This window comes from Rissa tridactyla, chromosome 2, assembly GCF_028500815.1.
Source record: "Rissa tridactyla isolate bRisTri1 chromosome 2, bRisTri1.patW.cur.20221130, whole genome shotgun sequence".
In the NCBI taxonomy this organism is placed as follows: domain Eukaryota; kingdom Metazoa; phylum Chordata; class Aves; order Charadriiformes; family Laridae; genus Rissa; species Rissa tridactyla.
The window spans coordinates 148,938,803-148,953,331 of NC_071467.1; the positions used below are offsets into that span (position 1 = coordinate 148,938,803).

The window sequence follows — 14,529 nt, forward strand, 5'->3', positions numbered from 1 at the left end:
TGAGTTTACTCACCTTTTTGCTTTAGTTATACTGATGGTATAGTTGATTCATGAACATGACACCTTCAGTTATTGGCATTTCTTCAAAATCTAAATACAGAGTTATTCTTACATTCTTTGGATTCTGTAAATTTATTTTGTCAGACTTCCCAGAGAGAGTTAAAGGGTAAGAATGTTATCCTTCTGTGTGTATTTTCAATGGTTTTCATTACAATATGTTTTTTCCACAATCAAGAAGTGTTGGTAGGTTGCGTGGAATACACACCAAAGTAGAGGGAAGGAGTTATAACCTCCACATAGGGTGACAGAAGCTATTCACATGTATCAGAGGGGAGCATCCTCTGCTGCTGTCAGATACTATGATGTCACAACAGCTGCTGGTGGTAATGATTGATACCATACAGAAAAAGCTGTTCTGAAGCAAAGGTTAAGCAGCAGGAAAGAAAAACAATTTTTCTTTTTAGGCAAATACTTGCAGTATAATGTGCTGATATAATTCCTGCCTAGGCCTTGACTCACATGCTATGTGGGATATTGCTTTCATTCTGACGCTACACACATAATAGCAATCGAAACACATTTTTCTACTTTGGTTGGAGATTTACTATAGTATTACAGAATTATTTATACATAAACACAGCAAGCTACATGTAGTATATGAATTGTGTGAAGTCTATATTATTATGGGCTTCCACTATAAAAATTGGTTTTGGTAATAAAAAAGAGAGTACACAGAAGCCAAGCTGCTTAGAAATACAATTGCTCAAGCTTTCAAGTAAAGCGCAACAGCTCTTTAATAACCAGTCCAGAAACCATCCCACCCTGAAGTTATGTTTACCGAGCTGTCTTCAGCAGCCAGTTATTTCACTTTGTTTTGGCTATGCAAGGAAAGAAGTGCTCAAAACATATGAAACAGTATTTTTCATGCTTTTTGTATGACGTTTATAGAAATCTAAGTAGTTAATAAAAATTACACAGAATAATAGATTAAATTAATGGTTTTATACTCAAAGTTTAATTAAGAATTTTATTTCAAAACAGATGACGGCTATATGTAACAACTTTTCTAAGAAGCTATGTACTTATATTAGTTAAATATTTCCTTCAGAATAGTTGGTGGTGTCAATTTCTTCTGAGAATTTAGGGGGGTGGTTCTTGGAGATGTAGGGATAGAAAAAAAGAAAAGGAGGAGAGAGGCAATATCTGAAAAACAGTCCTTACTCATTTGCAATGTAGATAACTTTGTGCTTCTCAATTACTTCTATGTCATGCTCCAGTTGTTTCATCTGCAATTCCAGCTTTTCTTTATATAACTTCTTGGGTATGGTGTCTATTTCTACCGAAAGACGCTGAAAGTCACGATACACTTCCTCCCAGTTCTTTTTCAGCCCCTAGTGCCATTACATGAAAAGGAAATATATGAGAAAAACTTACTTCAGTTAAGAATAATATGCACATAAAGTACTTAGGGGTTTTGGTTAATATTGCATTTGATAAGTGTCACTGCAATGTTAAAATAATAATTAAATATATGGATAATGTTTAAACATCGTATAGGACTAAATTGATTAAATGCTTCAAAGTCTAATTAGTTGCAACAGAAATAATTTTGACTCATCCTGATGCAGTATAAAGAGTGGTCTTTAAAAAACTTGGTGCCTTGGAGAGAAAAAATTACCGTCTTTAAGAGGCAACAAAATAGTAATTAAATTAGCCAATGAAGGACGAGCCACAGAAATGCTAAACTGAAAAAATTATGTCAATCATAGCCTACCAGGAACTCAAGGAAGCCTGTACACTTCATTTCCACTCCTCAGTACCTTCAAGAAAAACTGCGTAAGGTAAATAAAGAGTGACTCTTCCTTATTCTATATAAGAGACTTTCTATGCTTTCAGTGATCTACAAATAGGCAACTTTCATTGCTCCATTGTATCTAATTCTAGTATGCTCACTGAGGAACTACTAGGATTCATAAAAGCTGCCTCAAAACTCATATCACTCAGCCTTCTTTTGTCCAAAATGCAACAGGAAATGTCTTACAAACTGCACTATGGAAATCCCTTCCCCATAAACTACCTGGCTACCACAGATATCGCCACGTCACACACAGTGGTGTTACCTACCTTAAGTAATCACAAGAGTACCAATACTTGGAACTTCAGCCAAAATTCAATGGCAGTCTCAGATCATCTCACCACCAGCTTCATGTTTGGTAATTGAGACTTTGCTCAGACCATAGAGACCAAACTGTTCTTTAAACATATTTTAACTACTTGAACTACTTGGAAGAAATTCTGAATAACTGCATTTCCTTCCTAATCTACATTTACGGTAACATCTATAGGCAACTTATTTATCACGTGGTCTAAAAACCCTAGCTGTCACTGACCCTATCAACAATAATTTCAATAACTGCCACCTCTCTTGAATGCTGCTATGCAAAGAATTACCTTACTAGACAAAGTGAACCATATCTTCCATATCATAAAAGCCCAAGACTAGAACCCTGCCTCAAAAAACTCTTTGCAATTATCTGAAATGTACTGATAAACCTGTTAATTCAACGTTAGAGACAAATTTTTATCCACCAATATATGTTGAATGGAACCAGACTGTGGTAGAAAAATCCTTTACATCCTCACAATTACTGCAACAACTGCTCTTACTTTCTCTCCTCAAGAGGATAATAAAAATCTAAACATCCTATACATGCATGTATGAGGATTTAGTAGAGTTTATTCAGTGCACCAAATGTCCTCATGAAAACTATATGGGTGAACTTAATAATCACACCTGCTACAAGAAACTCATGCAGCAATCAGTAAATAATACAATATGGCTATCAGTGAGAAAACACTTTTCCAAAATGTTTCCGGCTCTCAGTTCTGTTTCCTTAGGGGAGACCACAAAGTATCTTAAAAAATGAAGAACTGAAGTAACTCTCTTGGGAACTAAAGTTTTCAGTTCTCCTCCATAACTAAAATTGGATTAATCTGACATACTAATTTTATGGCACATTGTGATTTCCAACCTCATGTCCTTCTTCTCCACTATTGTCAAGCACCTTTTCTCCCAGACTGACACACTTTTTAATATGAACTAATATTTTACTGATTCAAAGCAGTGTATACATTGCATAGCAATTCGTGCTTTTTGCATATTCATATTAAGCAACTAAGTGTTGTCCATAAAGGTTATTCCAACAATCTTCATATACAAATATCTACACAAATTCAAAAACCCTACCTCAACATGTGAAACAAAGAGCAATGAGCTTATTTATTTACTGTCTTGTAATGCTACTTGTCTTTGCAATCCAAGGCTGTAAAGTACTTAAATAAAGCTCTACCAGGCATCAGGTATAGTTCACAAATATATAGTCATGAAAATAAATGCAGTATTTCCAAAACTTTTATAGAATAGTCATTCGTAGCTTCTTTCAAATAATTCTTCTTTGTGTACATTAGTAAAAAATGATTTGGAAATCATTGAAAACAATGAGTTTTAAAACACATTAGAGCATGCACTCATCACAATTTACTCTATCCCTACAGAATGGAGAGATCAAAAGCAGATCGTGACTCCCTGTGTAAAAATCTCCCCCACAGCAATGTAATATGCTGAGCCCTATTGCTATGGGCTAGATCACAAACTGAGAGGGTATCTAACTCTATATAAGGAATTCTAATACATGTCGGATCAGTGAGAAATATGTACTGCATTTATCAACATACTCTTTTATTCTCATAAAATCCCAACCAAAGTAAGCCTAAAGGAGAAAGTTAAAAAAAATGTTGGCACAAATTATTTCCCTTTATTTTTGTAAGTTCATGAGGCTTGATTTTGTTCTCAGACATCTATTGCCACATATTCTTTCAAATCAGTTAGCATGCATGTGTTCACTAGCAATGTTAATTATTTTAAAAGGCAGGAATTCCCATATGTCTACAGCTGAGCACTGGGTAGAAGCCATATACCCTGGGGACACTAATTCCTCCTGACAATACAACTGTATGAGTAAATTGGCCCATGAAAGAGCAAACTTTAAAAAAAAAATAAAAGAAAATATTGAGTCAACAAAAATAATCTTAAAACTTTTTAATTAAAAAAATATTTCAGTGTGCTCTTGTATTTTAAAAATACAGAACATAATTTTAATCAAACTAAATGCAGAATTGTGAGCAGCTGAAGTCACATGCCTTTTTGCACATATCTTTTTGCTGCATAGATAACTTGCTGGACCATCAGCTTGTCCCATGCCTTTCCCACCATAAAAATATCTTAATCTTCACTTTTGCTATTATGTTCTTTATATGGCTGTCAATGCAATACCCTCTCCTCTCCCATACTCATTCCTAGCTTGCTGCATAGGCAAGAGACACACCATTGTGCTAGCTATTTTGGATCTTGATGATTAACCAGTTAATCTTTGCAAGTGAGTTAGACACTGTGTTTTCTCTCTAGATATTCTGCTGGCTTTTTGGTAGGAATTTAGCGTCTTTGAGATGTCCATCCATCTGCTAATTTGTTTCAGGGGGCTGCTAAGATCAAGTTATTAAGGAACAGGCTGATAAACAGATATCACTGTAATGTAAGCCTCATTTTCATAGGAATTTTGGCTAAAATGTGGTCATGAGAAATTACAGTTCAAGGATTGGATGTACTTTTAAAATGTCTTTTTTCCACTTCTTTTATGGTATTATTTCTCTTTAGAAAATCTTGTGCAATAAAAACTGTATGAAAGACAGGATCCAAAAGAGCTTGACAAAATATAATTTTTTCCAGTCATAGTTCTACGAATATATTGCAATTTAACTCTGGTTTGCCACATTTTAAAGCATGGCCTTATGCTTTAGTCAGTGAGGTCACAATGTGAAGATAGAAACTACCAATAAAAGTGGCGATATTATGCATCAGGAAAAAAAACCCCAAACCAATTTGTATTTTTCCATGATTCAGAAGTGGAGAGTCAGAACTGTCACTAAATCCATATAAATAATTTTCTGCATTTCTTTGAATTTTCACTGCAATTCCAAGTCATTAAGGGGGATAGGAATCTAACAGAATTGAAGTATTGTAAAACTGGACTGAAACTGTAGCTAGATCAGCTCCCTTCAGTTCAGTTTACAATTGTTCTACAGCTCCATCTAGTGAAAAAGTAGTAAAAAATCTAGTATACTTTTATTATTTATATGGACTTACAATACCTTATTAATCTTTTGTACATGTTACTAATTACACTAAATCTAAATATGCACCTGCAGAAGACTTCTCCTTTCTTCATCAGATAGCCGTTTCATAGCTCTTTTCTTGAGATGCTCCAATATACTGTCCTCATATTTTTTCTGAGCTCTCTTCACTTCTTCATTTCTCCGCGTTATATATTTTGGTGTAACACCGTAATCCTAGAAGGGTAAGGAAGAAGTTTCTTATATGTGCTTTTAAGAAGGAAACAAAGACATACCCGTCATCCATAGTATATTATATTCGCAAAGACAGCTTGAAAATTGGAATTTTGTGCCAGTGAGCAATAAAATCTTAAATCACTGTGTCCTTAGAAGTATCAAACATGATTGTAGCCTGAGCAAAACGTATACACAATTCCCTTCAATTTCCTTTTGCAACCTTGGAAGACAACAGAATCCAGAAACCAAAATGTCTATTTATAAGAACTGATGGTCGAGTGAGGTGTTTGAAACCTCTTAATGATAGCAAGCTATTTTAAATTTTTATATGATGTCAGATTCTATGTTCTGAAACACATTCCTTAGATACTTTCTTTAAAAGGTCTTCCTGTATCCTGATTTTTGCTGAGCATTGCATGCCACAGAGGAGAGTGAATAGTGTCAACACATACACAAAAATTGGACCAGTTAGGAATGATAAACTATCCTATACTGGATGTGGCAGAACTGTATTTCTGGGAGGAAAAATAATTTCTGAATATCCCAAATGTATTTGGGGGAACACATCTATTTTGCCTTATCCTTTGTAAAATGAAACCTCTCTAGCTCTGCCAGAAGGTACCAGAGTCTTCCTTCTCTCTACCAAATGCTAAATGATTCACAAATCTTTTAGCGTTGGTAGCACTATGACTAGCATTATTTACATATACGTTTAGCCATGCAAAGGTACTGCAAGGGCTGCAGGTTCACTTTTTCACATTTTCTCTGTCATGAGTTAAGTCATTATGCCTCTCTGCATAATGGTCTGCCATGAGTTACCTGTTTAGATAAGCCAGGCTCCTGATACATCTTGTTTTCCTGAGTAGTGGAATGGACTGTTCTTGTGCTTGGAGGAGGTTGTCCTTAAAGGCATGTCAGCTCTCTCAAGCTCTTTTGCTTATCAGAGTTGTCTTCCACAGGGCCCTACCTACTAGTTCCTTGAATAAGCTGATGTTTGCTCTCCTGAAGTACTGGGTCTGCACACCACTACCTGCCTTCCTGAGGAAGGGATCTTTAACTACTTCATGGCCTGTGCAACCAAGACTACTATTGATTATCACACCTCTGACCAGTTCTTTCTCATTTGTAAGTAGCAGAACCAGAAGAGCATGACCACTAGTTGGCTTGTCCACCATCTGTGTTAAGAAGCTGCTGCTGACACGCTCCAGGAAACTTTTTGGATTGCTTCCATCCCATTGTGTTGTCAAACATGCTTTTGACACTTACTGGCCTTTCCTCTGATCCTGACCCACAAGCTCAATCAGCCTGTTGCCAATTCTACACAAGAGCTCCATACATTTCAATAGCTCCTTCATCCAAAGGGCAACCCCTTCTCTTCTTCCCTGCCTGTCTTTCCTAAAGAGACAACATTCATTCACCACAGAACTCCATTTGTCTCCCTATTAGATACCCTGTGGGTTTCCAATGCAACACAAATGTCATTGCTTTAGGAGCATCATTCTGCCAATTTTTTGACGACAGCATAGGCAAGTGAATATAGAGCAAAGACAAGGCACAACTCTACTGCCAGTGATTTCTCCTTGATAAATTTCAAAGGACTACCACAAGCAACAGTGGTATCTAAACATCTCAAAAAGTATCACAAAGATTTCATAGGAGAATGCAATAGAGAACTTAAAATAGGTATTGCTACTAGTATTGGCACTATAATTTAATAAAACTTACCTTTTTTTTAATATATTTTGGAACAAGGCCTGAAGTTTCAAGCAGATATTTATCTCCCTGTCTTCTATCAACATAAATAGGTTGAGGCTTTTTAGGCAATCCCGTGATAGCAGCAACTGCATTTGTATTTATAAAATTCTTTTTACTCTGAATTCCCATAACTGGGTGATCTGTCCTCCGTGGCACTGATAACGCAGGCAGTTTCTTACTATCCTGTTCTTTTTTTCCTGTGAATTGAGCATGTAAACATTCTCAGCAATAACCATGAAGAGCTTTGCAATTTAATGTTATCACATTTTTCAAAAGGGAAAAATTACACAAAAATAGAAGCCAACTGCATCTACAATGAAAGAATTGACTGGGAATGTACTATAATGAAAATGATTATGCTTGTTTAGCATAACAGAAGTTTCATAACCTAGGAAATACTATATTGCTTTAGATGGGTTTGCTGTATAAAAAGCCGCTCATTTCCTCTTAACTGCAGTAATACGGGACTTCTTTCACATGCAATTAAAACTTCATTTACTACAGATGCTTGTTGTCAAGGTCCTTAGGCTTTAATGGCCCTGCACAGCCTCACCTGGGGCATCCACCCCACACCCTTAGGCTCAGTAACCCCATTTCAGCTCAGCCCTGGGCTGTCGGTGGCTGTCTTAGCCATGCCTGCCCCTAGTCCTGTTCCTGAAGAGCTGTGTGGAACCAGTGGATGGGCTTGGCCCATTATCCCATCTTTCATGATGGTCACTAGGCTACTGATAGGACACGTTTTCATCACCACCTGTTCTGCTTGCCTGCCTTTGGTGTGGTGGGACTGCACTCTGCTGGTGAGGTTGTTGCCCAGCCTGCATTGGGGGTGCCCTCAATTTCTGCCTCACCTACCCTTAGGGAAAAGCCCCACTCTTGCTGCTCCCTAACACTCATAAACAACTTCTCACGATCCTTTCTCCAGACACTATAGAAACTCTTCCTTTTTAGGGTAAATCTTTGCTCCAAGGCACCAACAGAAAGTCAGTCATCTGAGTAGTCTGGCTTCAGGTGAGTGATGAAAGACAGTTCATCTCCCACCATATTTCCCACTAAATATAATTCAAACTCACAGTCATTATCAGAATAATGATTTGATTCAGGTTGTCTGAGTTCATGTTCTTCTTTGGCAGAAAATAAGTGTAAAGTCACATGTGACAGAGCTCATTCCTACAACACCTGATTTCCTGATACTGACACCATGAACGAGTGCTTTCCTGGGTTTTGGTTTACAACCTGATAGCTTGCCATAACTTAGTACTGTAGGACACACAGACTTAAATGTCTGTTTCTCTTAGGATGTCCTTTTGGAAACAATATCTCTGCAGCTTCTCAGTGAGCCCTGGCTCACCCTTATCTGCAGTACACTGGTGTACACTTGCTGTTTTGGGAGCCCTCACTTCTTCTGGAGCCAGCAACCGAGCTTGGTTAAAATGAATGCCAGAGTCCAGTAACACAATAAGATTCAGCTGAAGGTTAAGAAACACATCTTTTTGTAAGGAAGTGGTGAGTAATCGGACTCTAAAAGAATGACACTATTCCATACTTGAGGGAAAAAATTTCACTCTTTCTGTTCTGTCCTTGCAATCTAATTTTTAAATAGTTGGATCAAACCCAGTTTTGAAGGTGGCACAGATACCACAAACACAATGCCAGAATTCCATTTAGACAACTGATAACTGTAGTTAAATTCCAAATGATGAAAGTGCCATGTTTTAAAAGAGGTGATTAAGCAGTGTAACTTCTCTGAGGTAAGGATGTAATTCCATCCAACAAAGGTACAATAACTTTCTGAGTTAATGATACAGTTCCTTCTCAAGATCTGTTAGGATCTAATCACGGCAATGAAATTACTAGTCTGGATCAAAGCTATGATGTACCATAGGCTCCAGTACATTGACTCCAAATGCAAACACCAAAGCACATATTGCTGTTATGAAGCCCTGAATCAACAAGTTGAACTAGAAATATTGTGAGCTGCTTGTCTGAGAAAAATGAGTCAGAGTGCTGTATCTCAATATATAGCAAATTTGAAGTAGATAACAGTAATTTTATAATACAAGTATTTAAAAGGGATCTTACAGACTACTCCAAATTATTTGTGAATCAACCTTCTTTCCTATGCCCATCTAAACCACCAGTGTGGTAATTTAACAAGGTCTTGAGCTTGGAAGCATTCATGTTCAGATGTCAAGCAGTATTACATTCCAGTATACTGAATGCTATTCAGATTTCCTGAAAAAGTGAAGGCTTTATTCGAAAATGACCCAGGATGCCTACAGGACCTCTGGGATCAAAGCTTACTTTAAGGTTCTAATAATCCATATTGCCTGAGGCATTAAGCCTCCAAAGCCTCCTGGGACAGCTTGTATTTGCAGTGCTAAAGCCATTTGCATGTGCCACGCAGATTTGGGTATTAGACTCCTACCTTCTCTTAGACAGCTTTTTTTTTTTTTATACTGTACGTTAAGCTTTTCTATTTTTCCAGGCTAAAAAAAATTTCAAGCTCAAACTTTAGAACTCAATTACCAATTCTGACAGCAGTGTACTTAGAACTCCAGCAGCACTAAGAAGGTCACTTCACCTTTGCAGAGCCAGCCATGAGGCTGAACATTAGAACTGTCAACTCCTTATACCCAGAATTATGGTTTGTGCCCAAAGATAGGATGCATTTTGCAACAAAATATTCCAAATTTCTTATTTATGTGACATGCAGCTCTCAAAAAAATCCTATGCTTTGAACACTGCTAGCCAATTTAATGCTATGGGATTAAGAGCCAACAATGAGTGCTGAAGAGAAAAGCTGCATGTTGCTTATAACATCAAGAAAGGCACACATACGTTTCTCATATCTCTTCAAGCATTAAAAACAATTAGTTCACTTTTAATACCCCCATTCATATTATTTACTTTAATATTAATGATCAGTTGCAGAAAAGAATGGTGTACAACTCTAAACTATATAATTACAAATTGAAATATCAGTAGGATAGGACATACCATCGACACATCTTCAACATCTGAATAGCTGCAGCCAAAACAGAGATAATTTTTCTTTATATTTCAGCTGGGTTTGTACCACATGACAGTAAATACTTACTGTATTTTCTAATCACACATATAATCTCCTTGTTGCTTGTTTCAGTATTTTATGCAATAAATAAGAAACGTTTTCTTAAAATAGTGAAATAATTTTGGTATCATAGATACTATAGAAGGAACAATGGAAACTGCCTCAGCATACAAAAATGACTAAATTTTTTAAAAATTTGATTCTCCATAACTGTTATTTTCAACATTAATATAAATTTTAAAATTAAAAAAAAATACAGCAGATTTCATAAATGTCATGTCTACACTTACTTGCTGGTAGCTTGGGTTCCTTTGAATGTTTCTGCAGGAATTTTTTTGGAGATGGCACTGCAACTTTTGCTGGTCCCATAGTTTTCCACTGAGCTTTATTTTTCTCTGCTTCACATTTCACGGCTGGTCTAAATGTGGATATATACCTTAGACATTAAAAAATAGCCATAAAGAAGATAAATATCAGAAAATTATTAAAAATACTTCTTCAAAGAATATACATTTTTTGCAGTAGTTCATGCCAAAAGCCTAAGCTATTTTGTTTTGTAATCTCTCCCAAATAAGGGCTGTAATTCATACAAACTCCATACTAAGGCTAAGCCCAGCACTGCACTGACAAGTGGTTTTTCTGATTCTCAAGTTAGCTTGCTTTTTCCTTCTTCTCTTGTGTCTCCAAGGTCAGTACTATCACGCTTTGGGAAATGGTTCCTGTACGCACTGTTTATATAAATACTGAACATAGACATTTTGAAACTCAATAAACCCTAAATTTTGGAAATAAACAGCTTTGAGTATTGCTTGCATGAGTTCATTACTTCTATGAGGTTGTGTGTTACACACTTTGATCTTTATTTTTTAATTAACTCGTTTTGAAAATTTTTTTTAATGTGTCTATTTGTTGCCTTCAAAAATGCATCCAAAATATGCAGCTGTTGTGCATCTACAGGAAAATAGTAATCATGTACCAGGTTTTCAATATTTGAAAGTTTGTAGTGTGACAAGGATGCAAATGTGCTGGCTGTGTCAGAAGCCATTTTGTAGGGCCTTACACAGCAACCAAACACATTTAAGGAAAAGCTCAGTTGGCTTAAAAAAAGATAAGATCTATATTGATTATGAGAACAGTCACTGCTTTGCTTCATCCTATGGGATGAAACATATTTTAGAGGCATGTAAAACCTCATGCTTCAGAAAACATGTCAACTGTAGTCGAGGGTTGGACAGAATGTCCTCGATCATCAGTTTGTCTTATTACTGTCCATTGTATCATTGTCACAGTGGCCCTGTTCGATCATCGGTTACAGACCGTTATAAGAGATTAGATGAGACGGATGACTGCTCTGAAATAGCACAGTACACTGTATATTTCTTACATTCCACAGATCAAATTATGACCCTAAACTATTGTAATCAGTGCTGGTTTTGGCACTAACTGAAACAGCCGATGTGAAAATCAGTAAGAGCTCAGACACAAAAAGCTGTATGTACATGGTATGCAAACACTGCTGTTTTGGTGTAATGTTGCATATGGCACTGTAACTTCTGCTTTAATCAAAACTATGTAAACACGTTCTCCAAAAAAAGACAAATGCTGATCATTAGCTGATTAGGAGAGCCTTGCCTCTATCTGGAGGACTGAGCTGTCACAGATGTTTCCCTGAGGGAGCAGAACTCCCTGCTCCTGAAGGTAAGGCTACCTCATTGTACCTTTTAAATCTGTCCATCTTTAGGAATCATGTCATATTAATTTATGGTAGACAAAAGCTGATGAACAGTTGTACTCTTCTTTCACAGAAGAAAATGTGTTTATGAAAAAACTATACACCATGTTTTCAGGTAAGGAAAAAAAGAACAGAAAAATTAGACACAATGCAACGTATTTTATGGAGATACTGAAATATGAAATGATGTAATGCTGGGCCAGTGAATGGGATTCATAGTAGCAACACTGATAAAAGCTTTTGTATATCAGCTGCAAATGTCTGATAATGTATTTGTACTTGATCATAACACTAGAATATGGAAGAGGACTTCATTAAAAATGTGGAGTTATTTTGTCTTCTGGAGATTTGGTCTCCAAAATCAGAAAGAAGATTATGTACATAAGATTATATATTATTCCAGAAATACCTCTAATTATAAGGAACAAGGTTTTATTTATTTTTTTCTGTTATTTGTTAATTCATGGCAAACAGCTATAGACATGGGCACAAGCATTGATAAATAATTGCGTTCCTCACCATTTGCTAGGAGTGGCATTGTAGCCACACAGTAGAGAAAGGCAATGACTTTATGGGGAGTTTGACCTAGTAGGGTTCACACAGTCTTCGAATGAGAAAGTGAATGAGTAGGTATTGAGTTTATTGCATGTTGGCATAAGGTAAAAATGTCTTTTGTAGACATCTAGAGGCATTCCTTTGGACAAATTGTTCAAATTTTTGGCAGTTGTACCTTTTCAGTGACTTTTCAGGCCAAGAAAGTGGCTAAATGCTGTCATACATCAATAACAATAGGGTTAGAGAGGGCTGCAAGGAAGAAAACATGGTTATGGGGGACTTGAGAATCTTAATCCATTTGTCACGTGGCAAGGGGTAGAAAAGACAACGCATATGTAAGAAGACAGTTACTATTCCTTAGGTGTTATCTTGGGACATCAAAGTTGGGGAAAATGAGGATGCTTGCCTTGGTTTCATGAGTAGTACCTGGTCAGTTGAGAGTGAAGTATGTATGATCTCATTTGAAAAAAAAAAAGACCCTAGATTTTGTATGCATTAGTTAGAACTGGTCAGATCATGCTACTAACCAAGTTCAACACTGTTGTACCAGCTGGATATTTGGCACATTGCGAACCAAAGCAGGAAGCGGGGTGACAACAGAAGGCAACGAGATCAGAAGGGGATTTAGTCAGATTGCATCCAACCTGAGGAATCCCTTGCCTAAACTGAACCTGATGGTCATGCAGTATCCAAATCCTTGAATGATATTAAGACAGGAATGGATTTAGTGTGCTGTATGCCTTGCCATATTGTCATTTCACTTTCCTCTGTTGGTCAAAAGTATCTTCCATTCATATTGGAAACAAAAAAAGATGTAGTATCTATTTTTACATGGAAAAGGTTCAGAACTAGGAATCTCACCAATCTGAAACTTTTTACCCAAAAAGGGATAACTATCTTTGTTCTAAGGAGTGTCACTGATATTTTTACTCATTTTAAAGCTATTGAGTTATGACCTATGTTAACTTTTTACTGAAAATGCAAACTGTAACAGTTTTCTTTCATATAAAATAATAAGGAACTGAAAAACCAACATATGTTTGCATAATTATCAAATCAGAACTTTATAAAAACTCTCAAAGAAATTAATACCAGGGGGGCAAAAGGCATTTTTAATGTTTTTAAGGTAAGGAGTGAGAAAGAGAAGCAAAAGAAAAAATGTCAGAAGACACACCTGACACATGAAAAGAAGGGAAGTGTGGCACTGAGAAAAATGTAAAAAACCTCCAGCTAATTAGCTGCTCACTGAAAAATTGTTATAAGTGCAAATAACAGAAATGTCACGTAATTCCTCTGGGTGGAGAGAGTGTTTGTAAGTTCTTTGTCAATGAACATGCTGGCATTTAAGATACCAAACTGAATCATCAGCTCACGGAGCAGGCTGCAAACCCTCAGATGTTAGGTAGTGACTCATTAGGAGGAGCAATAACTACGCAAAAACTAGATGTTTTTTTTAATACCTGTTACCCGCAAGAGGCATTACCTTGCCAGAACCAGTCACCGTGTCAGCAAGCGGTGCTGTCACACCCACGTACCTGGGAGGTTTGACAGGCTGCTTCTCCTCCAGGGGGGGCAGGTTATGGATGCTCTCATGGGCGCGCTGCGCCGGCATCCTCCGGCCGAGGAGCCCTGGGGCGGGAGAAGCCGCCCACCTCACTGAAGGGCCCTGGAGGCGGGGAAGCCGCCCACCTCGCTGCGGGAACCTCGCCTTTCCTCCCTCCTGGCCCTCGGCCCACTCCAGCGAACGGCTGCGTCCAGCCACCCCCTCAGGCCGCCGCCGCGGCAGGCCGGCACACTGTTGTCCCCGCGGTTACCGGGGGAACCCGTTGCTGGGTAACACCGCCATGAGGGGGCGGAGCCTACGGCCCCCGGCTCGGGCCAGGGCGCGGCAGCGCAGGCGCGGTGGAGCCACGCAGGGCGCGGAGCCGCGCAGGCGCACTTGGCGGCGGGCCGTTTGCCTGCGCTGTGTCGCGGCTGTGGGCGGAGTCGCGATAGGGGCGGGGCGGGCAGG

General features: G+C 37.9%; 1 protein-coding gene across 1 annotated transcript; it reads right to left on the bottom strand.

Annotated features, from left to right (window-relative positions):
• Positions 1-1,053: 1,053 nt before the first annotated feature.
• ENKUR (enkurin, TRPC channel interacting protein) lies at positions 1,054-14,318 on the bottom strand. Its single transcript, XM_054192846.1, has 5 exons — positions 14,054-14,318; positions 10,522-10,667; positions 7,132-7,358; positions 5,260-5,406; positions 1,054-1,391 (listed from the first exon to the last, which is right to left on the bottom strand). Exons 1-5 carry the CDS (start codon positions 14,128-14,130, stop codon positions 1,218-1,220), a joined length of 771 nt encoding a protein of 256 aa, XP_054048821.1. The 5' UTR covers positions 14,131-14,318; the 3' UTR covers positions 1,054-1,217.
• Positions 14,319-14,529: the final 211 nt, after the last annotated feature.

Bases quoted from the DNA above. Each gene is read 5' to 3' on its own strand.
- ENKUR (XM_054192846.1), bottom strand. From the start codon at position 14,130: ATGCCGGCGCAGCGCGCCCATGAGAGCATCCATAACCTGCCCCCCCTG. The intron at 10,668-14,053 runs GTACGTGGGTGT...TTAATGTCTAAG, and splicing joins CAGCCTGTCAAACCTCCCAG to GTATATATCCACATTTAGAC. The intron at 1,392-5,259 runs GTGCATATTTAG...TAATGGCACTAG, and splicing joins AAAGGAGAAGTCTTCTGCAG to GGGCTGAAAAAGAACTGGGA.